This window comes from Pyrgilauda ruficollis, unplaced genomic scaffold (genome assembly GCF_017590135.1).
Source record: "Pyrgilauda ruficollis isolate IOZ18807 unplaced genomic scaffold, ASM1759013v1 scaffold4, whole genome shotgun sequence".
Taxonomy (NCBI): domain Eukaryota; kingdom Metazoa; phylum Chordata; class Aves; order Passeriformes; family Passeridae; genus Pyrgilauda; species Pyrgilauda ruficollis.
In genome coordinates, this window is record NW_024525489.1 from 22,741,967 (window position 1) to 22,766,733 (window position 24,767).

The 24,767-nt window shown below is 38.3% G+C and overlaps 1 protein-coding gene across 9 annotated transcripts in view; it reads left to right on the forward strand.

Annotated features, from left to right (window-relative positions):
• The window catches only part of GPCPD1 (glycerophosphocholine phosphodiesterase 1), a 44,385-nt gene that overhangs the window by 3,374 nt on the left and 16,244 nt on the right, over window positions 1-24,767 (forward strand). For 8 of the 9 annotated variants that reach the window (XR_005955919.1, XM_041477022.1, XM_041477017.1 and 5 more), the window contains 9 exons: window positions 6,111-6,196; window positions 9,701-9,785; window positions 10,722-10,815; window positions 17,125-17,200; window positions 19,033-19,074; window positions 20,263-20,386; window positions 22,889-23,132; window positions 24,166-24,328; window positions 24,420-24,552. Coding sequence is in view for 8 of the 9 variants with exons in the window: in XM_041477017.1 (XP_041332951.1) it covers window positions 6,111-6,196; window positions 9,701-9,785; window positions 10,722-10,815; window positions 17,125-17,200; window positions 19,033-19,074; window positions 20,263-20,386; window positions 22,889-23,132; window positions 24,166-24,328; window positions 24,420-24,552 (1,047 nt within the window). In the remaining variant the exon portion in view is untranslated. Of the gene's footprint in view, window positions 1-1,900; window positions 2,041-6,110; window positions 6,197-9,700; window positions 9,786-10,721; window positions 10,816-17,124; window positions 17,201-19,032; window positions 19,075-20,262; window positions 20,387-22,888; window positions 23,133-24,165; window positions 24,329-24,419; window positions 24,553-24,767 lie in introns of all 9 variants that reach the window. The other variant, XM_041477023.1, reaches the window with a different exon arrangement.

Sequence of the window (24,767 nt, forward strand, 5' to 3'; positions counted from 1 at the left end):
AGCATTATGAAAGATCCTGTTTGTGCACAGAAGGTGCTGGTGGGTTGACCATGGCTGTGTGCCAGTTGCCCACCAAGCAGCTCTGTCACTCCTCTCCTGAGAGGGAGGAAGGTGGAAAAAGCTCAGGGGTCAAGGTAGAGGCAGTTAATACAGCAAAAATAATTTTATTCTCTGCTTCCCCATTAGGGAAGCAGGGCTTCCATATAGATGGGAGCTGCTCTGGAAGACAAATGTCTTAAATGACAAACACCTTCCTTTCTTTTAGCTTTTTTTTTCCTTTTTTTTTTTTTTTTTTTTTAATTTCTCAATCTCTGAGCTGATGTCATATGATAAGGAATGTCCCTTTGGTCAGTTTGGGTCACCTGTCCTGGCTGTGTCTCCTCCCAGGATGTTGTCCCCCCTGCCCCGCAGCCTCCTGGTGACAGTGAGGAATGTTGGAGAGACAGCAGTGATGCTGTGTGAGCACAGCCGAAACTCTGGGTGTTATCCACACCTTTCTAGCTGCCGGTACAAAGCACAGCTCTGTGAGGGCTGTTGTAGGGAAAATTAACTCCATCTCAGCCAGGCCCAGTACAATGGGTTTCATTTTTCTGCAGCTAACTAAGCAAATTCGGTAATAGAGCAGGCAGAAGTAATCTGACACTAAATATCAGATGTCTGAAAGTACTAAAATGCATTCCAGGAATTTTGTGGCACCTGTGTACTTAGTTGTTCAATTACCTTTGAAAAATCCCATTAAGTACCTATAAAATGTATGAGTTTAAAAAAACCCTACCCATTAAAATGATACTTTGTGAGCTGTATTTTTTCATCTCATTGTAAAAATCTGTGCTGCATATTATCCTGTCATTTTTAAATATAATGTTACCCAAGAGAGTTTTGGGTTGATAGCTTTCCATCAGAAATTTTTTTACTTTTCAGTTTATTAGATAGAGATTGGTGGCTTTTTGTGCGGAGAGAAGGGGATAAATGTGACACTTTGATGTGAGTGATACATTTTTGCTTTCTTACCAGCATGTTGCCAAAGTCTGATTATCCGTAATGGATATGCTAAGTGTAACCAGCCTTTCTGCATCCTTTACAGTCAACTTAGAGTTGATAAAATCAGCCTTTCATTCAGGTCAGTGCAGTTGCTTGAAGTGTTCCCTGCCTAATTTTGAAAGCCCTCTGTCCATGCAATGAAGTTCAAGGCCTTCAGGCTTGTAAGTCTCCACAGTTTAAAAAAAAAATCCCATTGTACTTCAAGCCTGCCCTTGGACCACTAGAATCAAAGCCTCAAAACCTCTTGAAGTTGCTATTAAAAATATTGGCTGTAATGGGTAGAGAGCAGGTAACCTGGCTGCATGACTGCTGTGAATTTTTATGACTCTGGAATTTGTTCAGTGTTTGTTGTATTCCATGATTGCCCCAGATTACCTGGTGTGTATTTAGCTAATCCTGAAAAAACATATAAGATATGGTACAGCAAGCAGCCAGCACCTCTTAAATCATATTGGAAAGGTTAGGGAAGTTAAGGGTGGGGCAGAATAATCCACTAAAGCTGAAGGTTTGTGAAGGGCTTTAATATATCACCAGCCCTGTAAGCCTTCTAGGTTCAAATGGACATCAAGATTTGAATTAATAAATCAAGTCCCTGTCCTGGTATATTTCTAGCTACAACAAAAAAATATTTTGGTCTTCCCCATCCACGATGACATTTATTACCTCATTTTAGGGGAAATCTGTGATACTTTGTGACATTTTAATAGTCGATCATATTATGTAATTTTTTTTTTCTTACCTGCATTTTCTAGACGTTCTCTTTTAGAAGCAGAGAGAGGAGAGTTTGTATTTCCTATTATTTTCTTCCTATTAATGTTTAATTTTGGGGTTTTTTTTTTGTTTTTTTTTTTTTTTTTAGTGAAATGCTGATAAGTCTCTACCTCTGTGATACATCTTTCCCATGAGGAGAACTGACATTCAAGTGTTCACTGCTTCCTTGCATGTGGTTGTAGTCTATAAAAGCTAACCAAAGGAAGAGGAGCAATTGTTTGCAGCCAGGTTAGCATCTGAATGCCTGTTGCTGCAGCAGATGTGAATTCAGCTTTATTACTTTTGGACTCAGAGGTTGTTTAAAAAGGGTTGTTGCACAAGGATTTCTAGTTTGTAAATCAGCTCAATCGATTTCATTAATATTTGCTGATTAGGAAATGTTTGTCATTTTTAATGTAGCTCTTCTAATTTGCTTCAGTTCCCCTAAGCAGTAATGACATGAGCCCTCTGAGCTGAAAATTCTTTGCATTCACCTAAAAGTCCATCATTACAGGAGTGGGGAGGAAAAGAGGATTTTGTTAATTCTTTGCCAGCTTCTTTGGCTAAGCAGTGCTGAAAATCGGAAGGAAGGAACATCCTGTTTCAAAGATGCCTGACACTTAGAGGTCAGAGGATTTGATTGTTCAAGCTTGTCATTCCCCTTTGGGAATTATTATCTCTTTTCAGGAACCATCAGTAACTAGACAGCTAAACTGAGGTTGTTTGGGTTTTTTTTTCTTCCCCTCGAAGTAAAATGTTTTTGTTTCATGTCTTGAAAACACAGACTGCTTTTATAAGTGCACTGTAATATATCACATAGGTTTGATTCCTTAACAAAAAGTAGACCTGGTTTTTCCTTGCTGTCTGTTTGCATTCAGTGCTCTGCTAGAAGAGATGTTTTTTTCAGTATGGGGGGTGGTACTTTGACCCTAAATATAAGAGCAATACCCATACTTGCAGTTCTGCTAGAAGAAAACAAGCTCTTGCTTAGTGAAGTGGAATTTTTCTTTTCTTCATATACACCCCTTGGGTAGGCTGAGTAGGTTTTTGAGATAAAATGCATTTTGGGTAGAATTTTGGCAATTTTGCAAAGTCAGTTTATCAAAAAACCTCCTTAAAACTGACTACTCCTATATAGAAAAGTAAAATTATATTACTAGGCAGTTTAGAAAAGCCCACACCTGTCTGGAATGTAGGTACACAGAATTTTGACAAGATTAGCTAAAAGCTTTATAGACTTAGGAAGATTTTGGATGATTCTCTAGGAGCAGTTGGGTAGTTAGTTAATTTGCAGTAGGACACATGCTGGTTTTTGTGAAGTTTAAATTTGAGTCATTGCATTGGCTCTGGAAACAGCTTTTTCTTTTTTTTTTTTTTTTTTTTTTTTTTTTTTTTTTTTTGAAGCCTAAATCTTTGCATTCACCTAAAAGTCCATCATTACAGGAGTGGGGAGGAAAAGAGGATTTTGTTAATTCTTTGCCAGCTTCTTTGGCTAAGCAGTGCTGAAAATCGGAAGGAAGGAACATCCTGTTTCAAAGATGCCTGACACTTAGAGGTCAGAGGATTTGATTGTTCAAGCTTGTCATTCCCCTTTGGGAATTAAATTATTATCTCTTTTCAGGAACCATCAGTAACTAGACAGCTAAACTGAGGTTGTTTGGGTTTTTTTTTCTTCCCCTCGAAGTAAAATGTTTTTGTTTCATGTCTTGAAAACACAGACTGCTTTTATAAGTGCACTGTAATATATCACATAGGTTTGATTCCTTAACAAAAAGTAGACCTGGTTTTTCCTTGCTGTCTGTTTGCATTCAGTGCTCTGCTAGAAGAGATGTTTTTTTCAGTATGTGGGGTGGTACTTTGACCCTAAATATAAGAGCAATACCCATACTTGCAGTTCTGCTAGAAGAAAACAAGCTCTTGCTTAGTGAAGTGGAATTTTTCTTTTCTTCATATACACCCCTTGGGTAGGCTGAGTAGGTTTTTGAGATAAAATGCATTTTGGGTAGAATTTTGGCAATTTTGCAAAGTCAGTTTATCAAAAAACCTCCTTAAAACTGACTACTCCTATATAGAAAAGTAAAATTATATTACTAGGCAGTTTAGAAAAGCCCACACCTGTCTGGAATGTAGGTACACAGAATTTTGACAAGATTAGCTAAAAGCTTTATAGACTTAGGAAGATTTTGGATGATTCTCTAGGAGCAGTTGGGTAGTTAGTTAATTTGCAGTAGGACACATGCTGGTTTTTGTGAAGTTTAAATTTGAGTCATTGCATTTGCTCTGGAAACAGCTTTTTTTTTTTTTTTTTTTTTTTTTTTTGCAAGCCTAAAACATATTCTTGCTTTGGGGAACTGGGTGCACACATCAGCTTTCGTTTTCCTGCTTGACTTTTGCAAGGCATTTTTGCCTACATCATTTCCTCTTTGGCTCCTCTGCCCTTGCAGTTAAAGGCTGTCCAAACAGGCATTTGGTGAGCACAGGCAAGCCCCTGACTGCTTGGTGGCATCATAAATGCACACTAGTAATTTATATTCTCTGCATTACATTGAGATTTTTTTTGTCACTTTAGACCAGTTTCGTGAGTCCAGTCTTAGTTTCAGCGCTGAAACTTGCTGTGCTTCTCTGTCTATAAATAACTGCTAAAAGCAAGTGCTAGAATGTGTCACTTAACTTACACAGAGACTAATGACACACAGGTGAGAAAGTCTCTAAAGTTCCTAAAGGGCATGCCCTTCGTGGAATTCCTGCTTATCAGCTGTGCTTATTTCTAGTTTCAGTAGTCTGGCATTTTATCATTTGCAGAATGATAGAATTTGTGAAACACAAATGCAGAATTGGAATATGTGACCGGAAACCTTTATATGTCTACTGGTTTTTTTGCTCTCATTTTATTACTGAAAAGTCATTTTCCTTGACAGGGAGAGGGAAAATAAGGGAGGAGGAAAAGGAGTGTAAAGTAAAGGCAGCTGTAGTTACAGTAGCAATAGAGGAGGAGGGTTAGAATTGAGAGGAGGAGGAGGAGAAAATCCAGAAGAAACAGTTCTGATGGTTCAATACCTGCAATAACATTCTAAATGCCCACAAAGAATGAGGTTTGATGATGAGCTTCTTTTTCCCCTCCTATTTAGTATCTATCTTTTGCTTTCAGGGCATATTTAACTGTCCTATTCCCTTTGGAGGCAAGGGCTGCCCCTTGTAGTAGTAGAGCTAATGAAAGGCAAATTTTTCTTCAGTGTTGTTAGTTCTTTCTGATATTGTTACTAAAAGATTGCTGACCAAGATTGTACTGAAATAAAGTGCTATTTGTCCTGTTCAAAAACAGCAATAGTAACATTATACTTCCTTGGTTAAAAAAAAAAAAAAAAAAGAAAGCCAAGCAAAACACACACAGAACAAAAAGCCCCCCGCAGTGATGTAAAGAACTGGATTAATTGAAAGCATTGCAAAATTTATTCTGCACATAATTAGTGCAATTATTTTGTAGCCCACGTCCAGATAGATGTACTTGGGTGGTGACCCTCTAGCAACATCCATATGTGGACTTTACTATGACTGCTGCTTTTGTAAATAATATAAAAGGATGTGATATATCAGTAGTGTTTCTGCTGTCATGGTGAAAATGGGGTTCTGCCAGGTTATTTTTTCAGTCAAGGTGTTGTGCATTGGAGGAGAAAATTGAGGCAGTCTTCCTGCTGTCCTGGCTAAAGGCAGTCTCTTCCTGCTGTGCTGCTTTGAAGACTGCTTGGTGCTTCCTTCCAGTGGCTCCTGGTGCTCTCTGTGAAAGCCTGGAAGTAGGGGAGCAGAGTCCACAGGGATGGACAAGTGACAGCAGAGAGCTGTCATCTCTTATGGGTTGTTCCCCTTTTCCTTCAAGGTGGTTGTGCTTCTCTGTGGAAACTTTCTTGTGCTTTGTAGAGGATGCTGAAGAATAGCGCTGATGAGGCAGAAGTTACTGTTTGCCAAGGATCCTAATCTTAAATCTCTTAAAGCCTTCCAGTGGCCTCCTTGGAAGTGAAATTAGTCAGAAAGATAGTTTTGAAAAATCTCTGCTGAAGACTGATAAATGCTGCAGAATACTGATACTTGCATATGGTATTTGATTTAGTTGTCTTTTTGTTATGCCAGTGTTGCAGCTGGATGCTGTTTTCTGGGTCTGCAGCTGCTTTTAAAGAGCTTTCTACTTCTACTGCTCACTCAAACAGTAATATCACAAGTAGCTTGCTTCCCTCTAAGTGGTGGGATTTCTGTTTCCTCTTACTTAGAGCAGCAACAAATGTAGTGATTGTTCCTCAAATTAGTTCTCTTTCTTCCCACTACAGGAGATTTCAACGATCCCAAGACAAAAGTTCTGCAGAAATGACCTCCTGTCAAGTCACTTTTGAAGTAAAAGGATCATCAGCACCAGGTATTCAAGTCATACTTTCTCACTTTTGTATGATTGGTGTAGGAGAAAACAATGGAGGAGTGTTCAAAGGCTGTCTTGTCTGTTTTCCTCAGAGACAAAAGAATGTATTAGATCAAATATCAAGGTGATAAATCATTGTAAAATGTATTAAGCCATTTCACCAATGAATTTGAAAATGATAGTTGGGAAATAAATTTTACCTCTTTCTCCAAACAAAAATTTCATCATGTGCTTGGCATTTTGATGCTAACTGAAATGGTTCCCATTAGTTTAAAATCTTCTCTCTTTAGTACCTTTTTATTCCATGTAAACAAGCATTTGTATTCCGACCCGTGATACTTAGGCACACATTGATGTGTTTTTTCTTTTTTTTAATCTCTCTGCATCCCTGTTGAAAGTTCTCACAGGATTTGACCTCTGTCAGAAGTTACAGACAGAAAGAATATGCAGCTTAATTCAGTATTCTGTCCATGCAAAAAAAAAAGAAAAAAAAAAAAAGAAAAAAAAAGTGTAAAGTAACTTCTGTTATCCAAATGAGGAACACAAGGCATTACATCAGGTAGAACATGAAAATCTGGTATTGATTAATTGTGCATATTACGTTGACCTTCATCTTCAGGAACCTGGAAAGAAGGAGTTGTGTTTAACCACATCTGGTAACTGAGGTCCACAAAACTGCTCCCAGCCGTGTTCCTTCCCAGCTTCTTCCTTCCCAACCCCCTCTCTGGTGGGGAGAGAACAGAAAAGGCCTTGATGCTGTGAGCACTGCCCAGAAATAACTGAAATATCCCTCTGTTATCAGCGCTGCTTCCAGGACAAATTCAAAACACAGCCCCTGCTAGCTGTTGTGAACAAAATTAACTCTATCCCAGCCAAAAACCAGCGCAGAAGTTACACCAAAAAAGTAATTGATTGTTGCCTAACAGAAGCAGATGATTGTGGGAGGAGATTGGCAAAATTCCTGTGCCAGGCCAATACCAGATGGCAGAAGTGTCTCCTGTAGTTGGCGCGGAAGAGAACGATGAAAACACTGTACAGGTTTTGACATCTGCCCTGTGTTAGACCTCTCCTGTGCTTCTCCCTCGTGGTTTGGCATTTGGGAACTGAAAACTGGTCCTCAATGTAGTCATAAAGCTGTTAGTAAGGAGTAGAGTTTTTTTACAGCATTCTGGAGAAAATTTTAAAACTTGAGAGTAAATTGACCTTAGCTCAATACCTGTGCAGCTTGTACCATGGAGTAGTGCAAGCTGTGCTCTTTGTCCTGCTTACACTGTTGCTTCCACAGCAACGCTGTCACTAGCAAAGCTGACTTTGGATGTGTAACTTCTTCCTGTGCTAATAGTATCTGCAGTGAAAAGTAGGATTAGTGAGAACCAGATCCTGCCTCAGTGGCTGTTCACAAAGAATTATCTGGAAATACAGCATCAAGAGATGACACAAAAGGGAGCTTCTGCTTATGACAACGATGATATTGTTGGGGTTTTTGTTATTATTGTTGGATTACTGAGGCTGTTGCAAGCTTTGAGTTGGAGCAGAAGGCTTAGATTAACCTTCTTTGCAGTAGCTGAAGGAGCTGTGCCAGGGGCAGCCTTGAATTCCATGACAAGGAGAGGGCAGAAGCTGAGGACCCCCGAGCTTGAAATGCAAACCCAACCCAAACCCCACTGTGTTCAGAATTGCCGATGGAGAGGCAGTTTGCCATGTGTTTCACTTTGGCTTTACTGGGATAATTAAGGCAGTGTTTTACAAATCCTAATTCGGCCTCAGTGCAGTTGTTGAAGGGAGTTCAGAGTGGCTGCACATCCAATTCAGGCATTGCCTTTTGTGTGTGGTGCCTTACTGAGTGAGAGGTGGTCGCTGGATGTTCGCAGGTCTGTTTAAAATAGGAGCCCAGAGAACTATTCCAGCTGGCACCTGTTAAGAGGAATATAATTACATGGTGCCTCAAAGCTTGGCTGTGTGTACATGAAGATGCATTAAGTACTGCTTTAAAGGGATGTTAAAAGAATTTTAGCTTCTTTTTAATAGCTCTACTCAGAAATTCTACCTGTGTGGTGTTCAGGTGGTCTTCCCTCCCCACTTTATCTCCTCCCTGCCAAAACAAATCATCACTTGCCTCAGGATAAGGAGGAAAAGAGAAAGCTAACATAGGCAATTGCCTACTAAATGTAGATTTTTGTCTGCATTTGTATGCTTACAGTGAGCATCCAGAAAGCTCTGGCTTTTTTTTTTTTTTTTTTTTTTTTTTAATATCTTTGGGTTTTTTTTTTTTTTTTTTTTTTTTTCATGAATTGCAGCAATAGATTAAAAAAAAAAACCCAACTGCTGAAGTTCAAGGTGTTATGTAAAATTATTTCAATAAGCTGCTTTCAGAGAAATATTTCTTTGTCTTCTGTAGATTTTTTGCAACACCTGGGTCTGCAGAGGTTTCTTTCATAAGCAGGCCTGTGGTATCCCTTATTAGTTTAACTGGAGAAAAGGGACCCAATTTTAGAGACAAAAGGGCATCCTCAAAACTGTAACTATATACTTTGAAGTGTCAGCTGTGATTTCTGGCTTAGGAACAGGTAGTGTACACTGCTGATCTACTTTGTATCTTAGGATTATTGTGTCCCCCACACTGCTCATTTTGAGAACAGGAAATAAGTCAGAGATGCTGCTGTCATTCTTTTGTGGTGCCTAACTGTACTTTAAAACTCCATATTTTCTCATTCTGCAACAGTTTTTTTATTATGTCTAAAAATCTTGTTGAAACCCTGTGAGAACAAAATACTAGTTTGTTCTTTCCATTAGTATTTATCATTGTTGTTCTTACAGTCAGATAGATACAGGTTTTATATTAAAAACAAGGGTAAGTTGCAATGGTCACTTGGGATATCCCAAAATTAAATATACTGTTGTGACCTTTTGGGTTCTGTATGTATGTATGCATTAAGTGTGACAATTTCATGTGGGTTTTTTGTGTAACAATGTTACATTTTGATATCCAGTAAAAACTGAAAGTGTAGCAGCAAAATGAACTTTATTTCTCTTGGGAATCAAATTAGTTGGGTATGTTGCCTTGGGAATAATGCTAGAAACCTCCTGTTTGTGCCTTCTAAATTGTTGGCGTGACTTCGAGGGAATATGGACATACATTAAAAAATACAGAGTATCTAGGGAAATAACCATGTTACCTTGAGATGAAACATTTTACTGTGAAGATTTGCCTGCCACATTCCCAGAGCTGTTTGGAGCGCTATTCCTTAAGAATGGTTTGGAAGCCAACCCTTTTAAGGGCTGGGGTTGGCATTAGTCCCTCTCTCAGGTCCTTGGGATGGTGAAGAAAATGCTGTTCTAGTTTTGGGTGGGGTAAGAGTCCTTTCTGGACAGGAGGGATTTTAGGTGAGTGATTCTGGTATACATATTTAAAATACTTGAAAGCTTGACTGTGGCTGTACTTTTTAATGCCGTCTAGTCTGAAGTAATGATGATTGTGGGGTTTTTTCTGTTTGGATTTTTTAGGAGAGGTTTTTGCAATATGTGGGAGCTGCAGTGCTTTGGGAAATTGGAATCCCCAGCTTGCAGTGGTCCTCCAGACTCCGGATGAGTAAGTTGGTTTTCATTTTTGGTTTTTTTAGGGGGATTTTTTTCTTCACTTTTGAATTTTTTTTACTTGTTCCATTTGAAGTAGCTGGAGTTCTGGAGCAACAAATTTATTCTGTCTTTGAGTCTGTAAAGTCCTGAGCTGCATGTACTGTTAGTAGAGCTCCAGAATTTCTTGTGTTGCCTTTGAGCACTTTGAACGCTTAGGAATATGTTTAAGAAAATATGAAATTTGGGTGTGCATTTCCAGTTACAGATGGTGCTTCTGCTGTTGTGGCTGGCATTTCAGTAGTTTAGCTTTAGATATCTGGAGTAAGAAACTGCTCTGGGGCAATTCTCAGTGCCATGGCTGTGCAGCAAGTTATAGGAGATGTACAGGATAAAAAGAAAGTAAAGACTATGAACAAGTTATTATTGTGCTAGATAGAAAGCGATAGGGAGGAGATTATTTAAACTGAGAGTTGCATTGAAATTCTTAAGGAGGAGGGGATGTGTGTATAAGCATGAGTGTACATAAAGAAAGTTTAAATGCAGTGGAAGAATTTAGTATTTTCTTAAAATGGTGCCAGCTTATGGAAGCTCTGTAGTGAAGGAAAATAAGGTTTGCAGGCTGTGTCTGTAGTTCTGTCAGTGACTGGCTGTGTCATCTTGGATGAGTCTCTGAATCACTTCACCATGTTTTCCCCATCTGTTCAATGGGGATGAGAATTCTTGCTCTCTTAAAGCACTTCAGATCTGTCGATCACAAAGTTCAGTTTCAATTCTAAGTACATCTCCTATTCTGTGCATGTTTGGCTGAGGTACTTTGTAATAACTTTCCTTGCAATGATACACTAGACTTTATTTTAGAATATTACTTAGACATGTGTCTGAGGTGGCTGTTAGGCTGTATTTCGAAACTTTTTTTTTGGTTGTTTTTTTTTCTTTTTTTTCTCCACAGTGTGCCTGTGAAAAGATGGAAAGCTACTGTAGAGCTTCCTAGAGGAATTCCTGTTCAGTATCGGTATTTTAAAGGATACTTTCTAGAACCTAAGGTATGTACAACCTTGTAAAAACCCTAGTAAAAATTCCCATACTTGAAATAAAAAAAATACTTCCTGAGTTAAACATGAGATTTTTTTAGAAATAGGTCTTGAATTGCTACATGTGAAACACTAAAACATTTGTGGAAATACTCACAGTTCACGTCTGGAAATACATGACCATATGCTCTTAACTGGAATTATATTCTCTTCTTTCTTTTACCAGTGTTAGTGTTCTAAAAATTTCAGTGGTAAAGAAATCCCTGACATTATTATAAAACTTAAATAATATGGTGAAGTTCTCATTGTTACAATATAGTTGCATATGGACTTCAGCAGGGCATGGATCTCAAGTGATCCGTGGAAGGAATGTGATACTATGTGATATCTGTCCTATATGATAGGACAGAAGCAAGTGATAGTAGGAGAAAAATGGTCAGTGTAGGAGGTTAAAATTAAAATTTTAAAAGTTTTTAAAATCACTGCAGATTTGTTTTTGTGAAGCATGAGAAGTATTAACCAGATTTTGTGCTGCATAATTAACATAAATTAATCTCAAAGTGAAAAGGTGAAACAAGGGGTGAGGCATCCCATTGTTTTGTGTATGTTTGTATATAGGAATTTGCACAACTTGGAGGGAAAAAACAGAGCCAAGAGACTGAGACAGATGTGTTTTTACAGGTATTGATGTCAAAGCTGCATATGACTTTAATGAATTAGAGTTTAATGTATGTGGCAGTGTACTGGTTTGTAAACATTGCACTAGGGCAGGGGGAAGTTCTTCAGATGGGAAGAGACTTCATCCAGGAGAAAGCTGGGCTAAGTTGGGAAAATTGAACTCTTGAACTGTTTTTCCTGATAACAAGTAATAACCTTAAGAAATTTAATGCTGCCTTTGCTGTATTTCTTATTCTGTTAATATCCTGTAGCTGTTCACCCTGGGCTTTAGTTCCTCATTGAAACTGGGATTATGAAGGCTGTAGCTAAATGTGCAAAGGAGTTACAGAACCATCTCATCAATATCTTTTAAAAATTTCAAATTACTGTCAAGAGCATGTAAATTTTTGTCAGCCTTTTTTTAACTAAAAAAGTCAAATTTGATGGAGGTATCATTTCAGTGAAGGATACTAATTTCAAATGAAACACAGTTCTGGTTTTTTCATTAGAGCATGTGAAATAGTCTAGTCAGAAACTGGTATTTAAATTGGTACTTTGAGGCAAAGGAAGGGAAGGCCAATAGTAATAGATTTATTTTGCTGTGGTCAAACTGAGGTCAAAAGTAGATTAATTCTTACAGCTCAACAGCTCTGATGGGACTCTTATTTATTTTTTTTTTGCAAATGTCCAGAAGTTTAAATGCCTAGAAGTTTAGATGTAAGCAAAAGTAGCACACTCAAAAAGCAGAGTTAGTGAGCAGAGGCTGAGAGTTAAAAGACAATACAATTTCTGTTTTACCATTTGCAAAAGTTTACCCTCTGTGTTGGTGAGTGTGTTTCTTTGAGTAGGTGCTCTGTGTCGTGCACACTTTTGCACCGTGTGATGCAGGGTCTGCCAAGGTAAGTATGAATTTTATGCAATACCAGCATAAAGGGCTTCTAAGTGTAAAGAGCAGGAAAAAAGGAAACCACCCTACAAAAAAAGGCATGTGAATTCCTGGGTGCAGGGTTGTCAGCTTAGTGGCTTTACTTCTTATAAAATAAAGTCTTTTGAAGGAAAGAAATCCAGGTACAATGTTGTTTTCTTCCTCTTTTTGTAAATCTCTTGCAGGACAATGAAAAAGTAACAGGAATGTCATGTACAGTATAGTGCAAGTGAGAGAGTACATGGAGAATTTTAGCATTAAGGAAATGCTGATAAGGAAAAGATACTTTTAAGTTAAATTATTCTGCATATTTTTATTTCAGAATTTTTTTCATTAGGCATTGCATGTGATTAATCTCCTAAATTTGACAAGCTGGCAATATATGATCTCTGACACTTAATTTTTTTATATCAATTTTATGTGTAGTGAAACAACAGTGCAATCTTAACTATATGTTCAAGTCTGAGTGCATCTGAAGTTAGCAACTTCTACAGCAACTGCACCTGTGAAGATGCTCGAGTTGGACGTGGTGGCAAAGATGGGGCTGATACATGTTTACACAGAGAAATGGTAGTTCCTAGATTACCCACAGTAGTGCTACAGCCTAGATGTGAAAAGAGATAGAATAATGGACATTTTAGTAAAAAAAAAAAAAAGTGATGTGTTTTTCTCACTTCCCTTTAAGAAGGCCATAATTTGATGTTAATTTTTTTTACTTGAAGGAAAGTATGATGTAATGGAAAGTCTTGTTTGTAGTGAAGCATATTGGTGTTAACGTAATTGTGGTTATGTAAAAAGAGCAGGGTTTTTTTAATACTCAGTATATTGAAATTCGTAGAATTGGTGCATGACTATAAATATATATCCAAAGAACATTTTCCTATAAAATTGGTGTCAGGTCTTGGCTCCTGAATGTCAAGAGATTTTACTGTTTTCAGACATTTTGATCTTAAGCATTTAAAAAGAAAAATGAATACACGCACTTGGATGAAATGAGACAGTAACTTAAATTATTTTGGTTGAGGTTGTTCTTTTGTTGAACATAGTCTGGGACCAGTGAGCTCCCTGTGAGGATCTTCCTGGGCTTTATTCTACACCCACTTTCTGTTTGTGGCAGTGGGTTGTGAGGGGGTTTGTGTGAGGCACACCAAAACTCCCTTGGCTGGAATTTGTCTTCTGTGTATTTTACGTTTTAGAAGAACAATTTTACATACATTGTTTGCATGATGCATATTCGAAAACCTTAGTAAGGAACACACCTTAATCTGTTCAGCTGTGTTCTGTACTTGCTTTTAAAACTATAAATAAGCATGCAAGTTCAGGGTTAGTTCTTTCAAGGCAAGTGTGAAATAACTAAGCTGTCTGTGCAGGTAGCAGGACTTTAAAAACTGGATTGGAGGACGTTTTTCACACTTTCTGCTTAATTACAGAGGATTCAAATGAGGGTTAGATTTACTTTTTTAAAGTGCAATTAAATAAATCCATTTAGTGTCTGGACTTTAGTAATAAAGTTGAAACTTAGGCCTAGACTCAGTAATTACTGCCTTAAAAAAGCTTTTTGTAGATTAAGAACCCGTGGTTGTCTTGGTAATAACAAAGGCATTATTATCTGCTGAGATAGCAGATTGTGTATGAAGCTGTTATTGGAGGTACCAGAGCTAGAAAGTCTCTCCTGAGCTCAGCATTTCCTGCCAGGTGACTTTTATGTGCTGCTGCCTTGCAAGTTGGATGCGATGGCTGAATGGCTTTAATTATTCAGTTTAGTGCTTAATTATTGTCTTCTACATGGTACAGAAATCCAGAGGGATTTTGGTCAGAAATACAGCTTTAGCAATTAAGTCTAATTTAGCTGTTTCATATTACTGAAGTAGATTATTATTCTTGAAACATAGTTTTAATTAGTGAAGTGCACTTGGATAAATGTGTTTGTGTGGCGTTTTTAAGATTTGGTTTGGATTTTCCCCCCCTCTAATGCCTGTCTGTTGTGTTGCCTTGAAGCAGGAACCCGGGAACTGATCTCCTAAATTACCATTTTAAACATCCACAGAAGTGTTTTCATTATTTAATTGTACTGAGTACCCAGGCACTTTGTGCAGATGGTGCATCTGCTTTCAACCTCAGAACCATTATGCTAGATAGGCATTTTCCCCTTCATTTCAAAAGTGTCTAATGACTGCTGGGGAGGGAGGCCCCAGCTTCTCATAATGGAAGAAGACTTGATTTTTAAAGAAAGTTCTTGAATGTCCTTTAGAAACTTGAAAATTGAATCAGATGTTCAGCTAATCAAGATCAAGCAACATAATATTCGTGTTGGCTTTGAAAAAAAAATAGAAGTGTCTGTATTAGTAGAAAAAGATCCACAGTGCCACTTATCTCAGTGTACTCCCCATGAGATGCTTGATGTGACATTTGAATGGGTGCCCTTTTAAGACTGTCCTCTAGAAACTCCTTTTAGGCAACGTTGCCATCCTGTTAATATTGATGAGACATCATTTAGTTCTGCTGCTCAGCTGGGCTGCTTTTCAGATGTGGTCAGTATATGCCACAGAAATGACATTACTGTTTTGACCTCATTGTAACAATGGCTTCTGTTACGTGAAATTAAAATGTTTTTTAAAAGCCTGTAAACTCAGAGAGGGTCTGAGCAGGAATTGAGGGGGTTCTTAGTGATGTCTGTGCCTGTTCTCTCATCAGTTGCCCTTTTTTTCCAGGTAGCTTTGCTTGGCTCTTGTTAGTATGGAAAGTGTTGAGGGTTCCTGGGATTAAATGCACAATCAGTCCATTGTATTCCTTTCAGGAGAGGAAATTGTGCTGAATGTATCCGGCATGGTGTCCTTATTGTTGGGATAATGTTATTCAAATTTATTCATCATTTTAGAACCTAGCTTTAGAATGGACAGTTACAGTAGTGTAAGAAATAAATTGGTATTTTCATACAATGCACTGGGGGTTTTACAAGGAAGAACCTTTGCTTACCTTCTGAAGGAAACAGCTTAGTCCATGTTAGGAAGATTTGCATTGCCCAGGTTCACAAACTAAAGCTGTACATGTGTTCATGGGAGCTGCTGTTGGAGATCTTGCATGCCTGCATGGTGGGAGTAAATGGCAGCCTGCCTGCTGACAAACGTGGTTTGCAGCTTTAGAAACTGTCATTGTGACAGGCAAATGTCACTGTGCTGTGAAAGGAGGGGAAAGAAACTTCTCGTTATTTACTTTTCTAGAAATCCTAAGCGTGGACACTGTGACAGTAGTGAGAAGTGGGGAACTAAAACTGCCCCATAACAGGAATAAACTGGAAGCAGTAATATAATTTTATTTATATTTTGTATGCATTCTGTCTTTAAAACATAACTAAGCACATGTGTTTTATTCTGACATGACCTTTAAGTGTGGACGCCTCTGAACTCATTAGGAACATTGCTTTAGCTGAGACTCACAGAGCAAAGCCATCCTACTGAGCACTTGTTAAATGTTTGGTGTTGGCTTGCTGTTAACCCACCCAAAGGCTTGGGAGATTAAATGTGCTCAGTGCATGTCAAGAAATCCCATCTGCATGTAAGGAATTTATTGGGTAATGTAACAAAGGTAACAAAGCTGTAATGGAACAAAGCATTATGGTGCTGTGTAATTATACTGCTGAGTTTGGAGCTTGTCTGGATGTCCCTGTGGGTCTGAAATCTGTTTAAACAAGAACCTGAACTGCTGGGACGAGCTGGCGTTGAAGTTTCCATGTCTTTGGCAATAGTAGCAAATTTTTTTGGAAATAAGTTACTTAGGCTCCAAAACCTCAAAATGACAAATTGCAGCTATTTGATAGTGGTTTTTACATCTGATTGTAACAACTGTGCCATGCTAGGAGAAACTTCTCAGGGTGACTGAAGTGGTAACCAGGCATGTTCTCTGATGTTAAATTTTGGTTACCTAAAAGCTTTTAACTAGAAAGCTATTTCAAAGTTAAATTGTTCTGAAAGAAGAGTTTGTGTTACTTTTCTGGTTATCTGAGTCTTGGCTATGTTTGCCAACAAATGTATTCTTTTGGTGGACAATATTTCTTTTTAATGAAAGTATCTAATTTATCCTGCTCCAGCTGGAATAGACTGCGGGGTATTCATTGCTGGCTGATTGGGTCAATTATTTATGTTTTAATTAGATGATAAATAATTTGCTTTCCAGTACCACAACTAAAATAACTGTGTTTTATAGTCTTTGAAGTTACTAAGGTAAATTTTGAAGGAGAACTCACCCCTGTGACTGCTATGTGCATGAGTAGGTGCTGAGTGCTGTTTGGAATTAGAGATGTGGGGTATGTTTTTCATAAACTGTTGCTGTAGCTTGAGAACAAAGTGAGCACTCTTAATGAATTCAGAGATTTTTTTTTATTTTTTTTTTTGGTATTAGAAGGAAACTAAAGTAGTCCAGCAGAGTATCTGTTAGCAGTAAAGGTTTAATGATTCCATGTAACCTCTCTGCCATGTCAGACTGTCACAAGTTTTGTCATATGTATTCACAACACATCAAACAGAGTCATCAGCAGTTGCAGGGGTAAGAAGCCTCATCTGTTTTCTTTCTTTCTTCTTCAGTCTTTTTCTCTCTCTGTTCCTCTCCCTTTCTTCTTCTCCTTCTTCTTTTACTCCCTTAAATCTCTAAGTTTAGTTCACAACCATCCCAAACAGCTTCATGGGTACAAAGTCAGATCTAACAAAAGAAATTATTGCAGACATTTAACTTTTAAATTACAGACTATCGATGGTCCCTGCGAAGTCATAGTTCACACGTGGGAGACTCATCTACAACCACGATCAATTACCCCTTTAGGTATGGGCATCAACTGCATCTGTTTGAGGCATATGCATAAGATTGCTGATATGCTGCACACTGGTTTAGAGGGATTGATACCTGTAGTTGTAAAATACTTAAATTTATTAATGTGTGGGAGGTATAGACTTTTTTTTTTTTTTTGCAAAACATGGGCCTTACTCTCAAAATATATATGTATACTCAAAATATATATGTATATATATGTAAGTGGCTTCAAAATGGGAGTGGATGTGAAATTCTTTGCTGTCATCCTTAAGATGATTATGTGGGTTGTTTTTTATTAATTTGAAATTTTAATAATTTTCTGTAAGCTTAATTCTTTGAGACTAAGGATCCATATGATCTCTTTAAAGAAAATGTGGGGAGGGTATGAAATCACTGTGTTTTTTAATTTAAGTACTATTTAATTAGTAAAATTTTAAACAAAAAATGTTTAATTAGGCTTCTGTAAGTCAATGGATTAATGAAAGTAGAAACATGAATGCACTTATTTACCCGGCAATTTAGCAGAAATGTATTTTGCTGAAAGAAAGGGTGGCATGCAGACTTGCATATGAGTTACTAATGCTTTTCTGAACAGGGAAAAAGTTTGGGTTGTAAGAGTGACTGAAATAACCTTTGAATGTAGCTTGTAGTTTAGATCTCTTATGCTGCTATGGCATGTTTTATGCACTGTCTTTTCTAGCACATAAAAAATACTATTTTCTCCACACTTAGAAGTTCACATTTGTTAAGAAACTTTCTAATTATTTGAAAAAATGTCTTTTAGAAAGAAGGTGGTATCAAAGAATCTGTTAGTCATTAATAGCACGATGATCATGTTCTGTTCTCCCTTTGCCGTTTTTTTTTCATTTCAGTTGAGTTAGTAGTGTTTCTATTCACATAAGAAGGTTATTTCTGTATTTGTCAGTAGCTGATAAGAGAAGCAGCCTATCCTCTGCTAGGGCCTAGGCTTTATCTCTAAATTTAGATTACCTCATTCAAAGTAGAGATTTTTTTTTTTACCCCAGGTAATACTGAATTCTTCATAAGCAGTTTTTAAGAAAATGCAGCAATGCACAGTATGTTAGCCCTGGGTCATTTTGATCCTAAATTGTTGCCTGTGGTTATTAAGAAATTAGATTAGGAGCCAAATGATTCTTAGGGAAAAAAAAGGGATTAACCACTGTAGAGGCAAAATTATGTGAAGTTTTATGTTTTGAGAAGTGGATGGTTTGTTTAGACTATCTGTTCCGTTAATACTGATGAATTTACTTAGTGCCTTAGGATTTCAGTTCTTAAAGCTTTGGAAAGAGTAAGGATGAAAGTAAGTGTGAAGTGAGCGTTTTCAGTATTTCATGCTAGGTTGGTTTCTGTCATGCGGGCAGAATAAGCATTTTAATTGTGACTGACTCAATTTAAGAGCTTTAAATCTGCAGCAGGACAACTTTCTTGTATGTTTGCAAGAAAATTTAATGTCTTTGACACTATTTTGACACGTAAAACATCTTAGATGTTAGTGGGATATAGTTATCAGCAAAATACTGCAGCAAGCCAGAAAATAGTGCAACCTTTTTACTCAGTTCAGATTATTTGATGTGAAATGTGGTGTTTTGTGTGTTGGTTGGGTTTTTTTGTGCAGAAACTGAGAAAAAAACATAATTTGAGATCAGTCATTAGCGAAGTTTGCAAAAAACATGCTGCTTTATCTGTTTCAGTTCTCCTGCATTTTTTTAGATACACTTTTTAGAAGTGAAGTGGAGAAGTAGAATTAATTTATCTTGGCAATGATTTTTAAATGTGAATACTAATTACTTTTTTCCATTCTTTTCCATTCCTTTTAATTCTAGAAAATGAAATTACTGTCGATGATGGAAACTTTGGAATCTGTAGTAAGTGAGCTATATTAACCATTATTCTTTACCTTTATTCTCTATGAATTTAATTTAAGCAAGGTTAAGTCTTGTAATTGAAAAATGTTTGAAATTATAGGTTTTGAAAAGAATTGCCTATGATAGTTTTCTATGCTTTTACAGTTATTTTTGTATCCAGCATTTGTGAATTCACACTCAGGCTGTTACCCCTTCTAATGTTAATAAAAGAGTTCTAGGAAGAGTTGAAGTCTTGTCACTCTGATGGTGTTAAAGGTTGAAATTTGGGAACTATAAATCATGAGCATGCATTTTTTGAAAGTACAGAATAGGCTTAGCTTTTTCTTAATACCTAGCCTTAGAAAAATTCTCATGCCTGGAAAAACATAATCACTCTCACTGAATGTACCCACTCTGCCTCTTCAGTCAGAGATGCAGCTGCCAAAGGGTTCTTGTAAGCCCACACCTCATATTTTTGTGTGTGCACAAATGTCTCACTTCTGACAGTTCTGACCCATCTCTCACTTAATGTTCAATCCTCTGACACTGAAAGTAACTCCTTATCATACCTCATAAATCTTGTCTTCAAACTTTTCCATTTCCCCCTCATATCCTCATCAAATGATGGGTTTGGCTCTTTAGGAACTCTTCAAAACTGTGGGGTTTGCTTCAGCACCTGCTTTGCAGCTTGTGTTTCTGGTCCTCCTGCTTGCAGGTTTTCTTTGTTTTGATGTTCAGGGTGAGGATTCTCCACACTTTTCATCACAACTGTTGCTGTACCCTGTCCTGCAGACTTGCACTGCTTTGCTGGCACTGATTATGATGAGCTAATGGACACTCCTGTACCTCATCAGAAACAGGGAGCCTCTGACTGCTTTGGAGCCTTCAGAGTTCCTGTCAGTATTATTCCATGTGCTGAGAGATCCCAGGACAAGGGAATGTTACTCAGTGCTGTCCTGCAGATAGTTTAAACATGATCATTGTTCCTGTTTAATCCCATTAAAATCCAGCAGACAACTGCAGTTCTTGGTGGCTGTTCTGGGTAGCTCAGAAAGTTTGGGAAAAGGCTGCACCCAGCTTCTTGCATTACTGTAGATCAAGGCTGGTGATAAGGAGGATTATCTGGGAGATGATGGCAAGAGGACCTGCCTAGATCTCCCTAAAATAAGTTACTAAAATGTCTTCTCCTCTTTGTTTGGCTTTTGATAGATGGTATTGAAACTGTGGATGCTGGGTGGCTGACATGTCAGACAGAAATAAGGCTACGTCTGCATTATTCCGAGAAACCCCCTGTACTGATTTCTAAGAAGAAATTTAAAACATCAAGGTTTAGGTAAGAGCCTGCTCATCTCAGTATGCAATTTACCTCATGTTAATTGTCAATGCTAGGGATATATATTTTTTTACTTAATTGATGTAACCTTTAAATTCATTTTGGGTTACTAATAGCCCAATTTCCAAGTGCTAAAGCACAAATATTTACTCCATAATTGTCTTGGTATTTCTTGCCTTTTGGCTGGAACTGTAGTGTTCTTAGTTCTTCTAGGTTCTTCTTAGTTTCTTACAAATCAGTTTGGTGCTGTTCTCTGCATAGGTGCCTCAAAAAGCAGGCATTTTTATAACTCCACAGTTAATTGTCAGAAATGGGTATCTTAGCCCTGGTGTTTAGAGCACTGCACTGTTGCACACAGTGGATAAGGATTTGGCTGGGTGGTTGCCCTGGATGTTGTGGTCAGCAGCTTGATGTCCCAAGTGAAAACCAGGGATGAGGGGTGTCCCTCAGGGTTTGGTGGTGTTGGTGACATGGAAAATAGGGTTGAGTGTCCCTTCAGTAATTTGCTGATGGCAGCAGCCTGAGGGGTGCAGTCACACTGGAGGAAAGGGATGCCATCCAGAGGAAGCTTCACAGGCTTAGGAGTTCAGATCTCACCAAGGCCAAGTGCAAGGTCCTCCACTTGAATTGGAGCAATCCCAAGTGCAGGCCCAGTGGAGAATGGATTGAGAGCACCCTGAGGAGAAGGACTTGGGAGTGTTGGTGACGACAAGCTCGATGTGACCCAGCGCTGCACGCTGGCAGCCCAGAAGGCCAAGTGCATTGTGAGCTGCAGCAGCAGCAGCAGCAGTGGGGCCAGCAGGGTGAGGGAGGGGATTCTGTCCCCCTGCTGTGCTCTGGTGAGACCCCAGCTGGAGAACTGCATCCAGGGACCCCCAGGATAAGAAGTACATGGAGCTGGGAAAGTGAGTCCAGAGGAGAGAGACCATGGAGGGCTGGAACACTTCTGCTGTGGACATAGGATTAGAAATTCTGTCTTCTTCAGCCTAGAGAAGAGAAGACTCTGGGAAGACCTTTGCAGCAGTCACTAAAGAGAGCCGAAGAGGGACTTTGGACAAGGGCCTGCAGTGATAGGACAAGGGAGAACTGCTTTAAACTGAAAGAGGACAGGGTTAGATGAGATATGAGGAAGACATTCTTTAGTGTGTGGGTGGTGAGGCACTGGCACAAGATGTCCAAATTTGTAGGTGCTGAGACCCAAGAAGTGTTCAAGGCAAAGTTGAATGGGGCTTGGAGGAACCTGGTTGAGTGGGTGTCCCTGCCTGTGGTAGGGGGGGTTAGAACTAAATGATCTTTAAGATCCCTTCCAAACCAAACCATTCCATGGATCTGTCGTACTTGATTTATTTCTTTTCTTCAAGTTTTGATTTGATTCCCCCTCCCACCAGTTCCAGATTTGCTGATGAGGGGAAGATTTATTTAATATGATGCTCTTCACTGAGATTTAATACTTACATTGTGTTCTGTACAGCTTTGCCTGTTTACCTTGCATGTTACAGCAGGTAGAAAAAGCAATTTCTGAAGCCAGCTTCTTGTCTAAGTTAAATGGTTGAAAGAAAACTCGATAAACTAGATGCATTCACTAAATACTCTGTCCTAAAATGTTGGATCTGTCCAGTAGTTGCTGTGACTGTCACTTGCTATGGCAGTGTCATTTTTCAAGTTTCTGGAGTACCTGTGTTATAACTTCTTTTCTTTTTTTTTATGAGGATATATTTCAATGTGGACTTGGTGTAATAGATTTCCATGATTATAATTATTTCTTTGAGATATGACTTCAGTTTTACTGGTGACTTGGCATCTATAAATGATAATCCTGTATCTCATCTGCTGTGTCTGTGATGCAGGAAGGGATTTGGTTTACTCATGTGTGCTTACTTCACTGACATAACTAATTTTATCTGGAAGGTTTGCTCTCTATGATAAAGGACGTTGAGTCTTATGGAGGCTTATGCTTCTCAGTCCAGGATTTTTCAGAAATCCATTCAGTTTACATGCTCATTTAGGATTTTTCAAGGGACTTAATTGCATCAGCCTATATTACTTATGTCTATTAGAGTATACTTATCTGCCTTATCAGAGAGACATAGCAGCAGCCACCAATGTTCCAGTCTTGATCTTGATGATGACTGCTGTTTTCAGTGCTTTTCATTAGCCTGTTGGCATTATGGGTGTCATCCTGTACAGGAAGGCTGTCTATTTGGCAGCCCGAATAGTCTGGTGGAGTGCAGCTTTTCAGACCACTAGTAGAGCTTTCAAATTTACCCAGGTTCAACTTCTAGCAGTGACTTGAGCACTGCAATCTGACTAAAATAGGATTTATACAATGGCTGCAAACTCTTGCTCGTGTGAGGACACTATACAGTCCTGTTCTGTGAGTGGTGGAGTTGAGAAGAATTCTTGTGTCATACGAGCTTCTGCTCAGGCTTCTTCCTAAATCTTTGTCATTTGTAAAGGCACTGCGGTGACTTAACCATTTGTTTTGTGTTTCTGGTTGAGTAGAGTAAAATTGACCCTAGAAGGGCTAGAGAAGGATGATGATGAAGAGGGCCAAGAGAAGACATCCCCTACTGTCCCTCAGAAAATGGCAAACACGGTGGAGTTCTCCTTGATCAGTGACAACGACTACAAATGTCGGCACTCTCAGCCAGACTGTGGCTATGCTTTGCAGCCAGACCGATGGATAGAATACATAATACAAACCATGGAGCCTGATAACTTGGAATTAATATTTGATTTTTTTGAGGTATGTCTCTTTACCCCTAAGAAGCAACTCCAGTCTGCCTTTTGGAGCTCAGTTGTTGTGAAGATTCCACTGTTGAAACAGAGCTACTGCCTGATGTTCTTCATCTTTTGGATTTATTTACACAAGTGTGAGACTTGACTCCCAGCCCATTGGTAGAAAGGGTTTTGTGAGCCTTCTAGATGTGGAGGAGGTTTTTCAGTTCTGCTTATTTAGAAGTCAGTACAAATTAGACTTGAATCTGTGTGTCTGCAGTATTGCATGCTGTTAGGTTGGCTTGATATTAATCCTTTATCAGAGCTAGGTTATGCTTCTCCTGCTTCAGACTGTACAATGTGTGTATGGACTGGTTATATCACAACTATCAAATCTAAATTTTTATATTAGAAGCAAAAGTTCTTTGAACTAACTCATGCAGATTAAAACTGGATTCTCACTGCTGTGTCTGTTATTTTTCCCCTGAAGGGTCTTAGTATTTGAAGTTCTTTTTAAAAGAAAGCAACTTACACAGAATAAAGTTTTTTAAGCATTCTCTTTTTGGTCTGAAAATGCCTTCAAGATCACTTACAGTCATAATTGTAAAGTGTCTACATAGTTCCTGAACTTGACTGTGGTCAAGTTCACATTCTGTATATTAGTTCTTCCCAGCAAATGCATACCATTTTTTTAGCATTTTAAGCATAAATATTATTCCAGTTAATTTTTGTTCTAAACAGAACTTGGGCATTTTAGAAGACAGACTATTCCATGCATGCTCTTTTGATGTGAAAAGCTTATGAGATGTAAGGGGTGTCAAAGAAAAATGTGAGTTTTGTAGATTTCTGTTAAAGTTTTCATTTTCCTGATAGTAATTCGTGACTCACTGCTACATTAAACAATTTTAGCTGAAATTAGTGTTTTATGTAAAACACAAGAAACTTGTGTTATGTCCTGAGGAGCAAGCCAGAAAAGTTTGTGTAGATTTCTCATTCACAACTAACAGTGGGGGTTTTGGTTTTTTTTTTTTTTGTTTTGTTTTGTTTTTTTTTGTTTTCAGGAAGATTTAGGTGAGAAGGTGGTACAAGACGATGTGCTCCCAGGTCACGTAGGCTCTGCCTGCCTCCTGTCATCCACAATCGCAGAATTCGGAAGGAGTGCTGGAGTTCTTACACTGGCTATCATGAGCAGAAATCCAAGGAAAACAATTGGAAAAGTTAGAGGTACAGTTGATGCCAACAACAGATGCAGATAACTTTCCTCAAAGCTATCTGCTGTTTACTGACATGTGAAGCATTGCTGTTGTTCTTGCAGTGGACTACATCATTATCAAACCCATCCAGGGATACACTTGTGATATGCAGGCTTCATATGCAAAGTACTGGAAACCAAGAACAACTCTGGATGTTGGACACAGAGGAGCAGGGAATTCTACAACAACAGCTAAGTAAGTTTGTTTGCATTTTAAACTGGCGAAATTGATTTGTGTCACTGACATCAGTTGAGGAAGCGGACAGTTTACAAAGCTGCAACCCATAGTCATTTACTTCAGTATCAAGTTGTGGGTATTCCCTAAAACAAAAACTTCTGATTTGTGTTTCTGTTGTTTTAATTCTGTGCTATACTGCATCTAACAAACCCTTTTTCTTGGCTGTTGTTTCA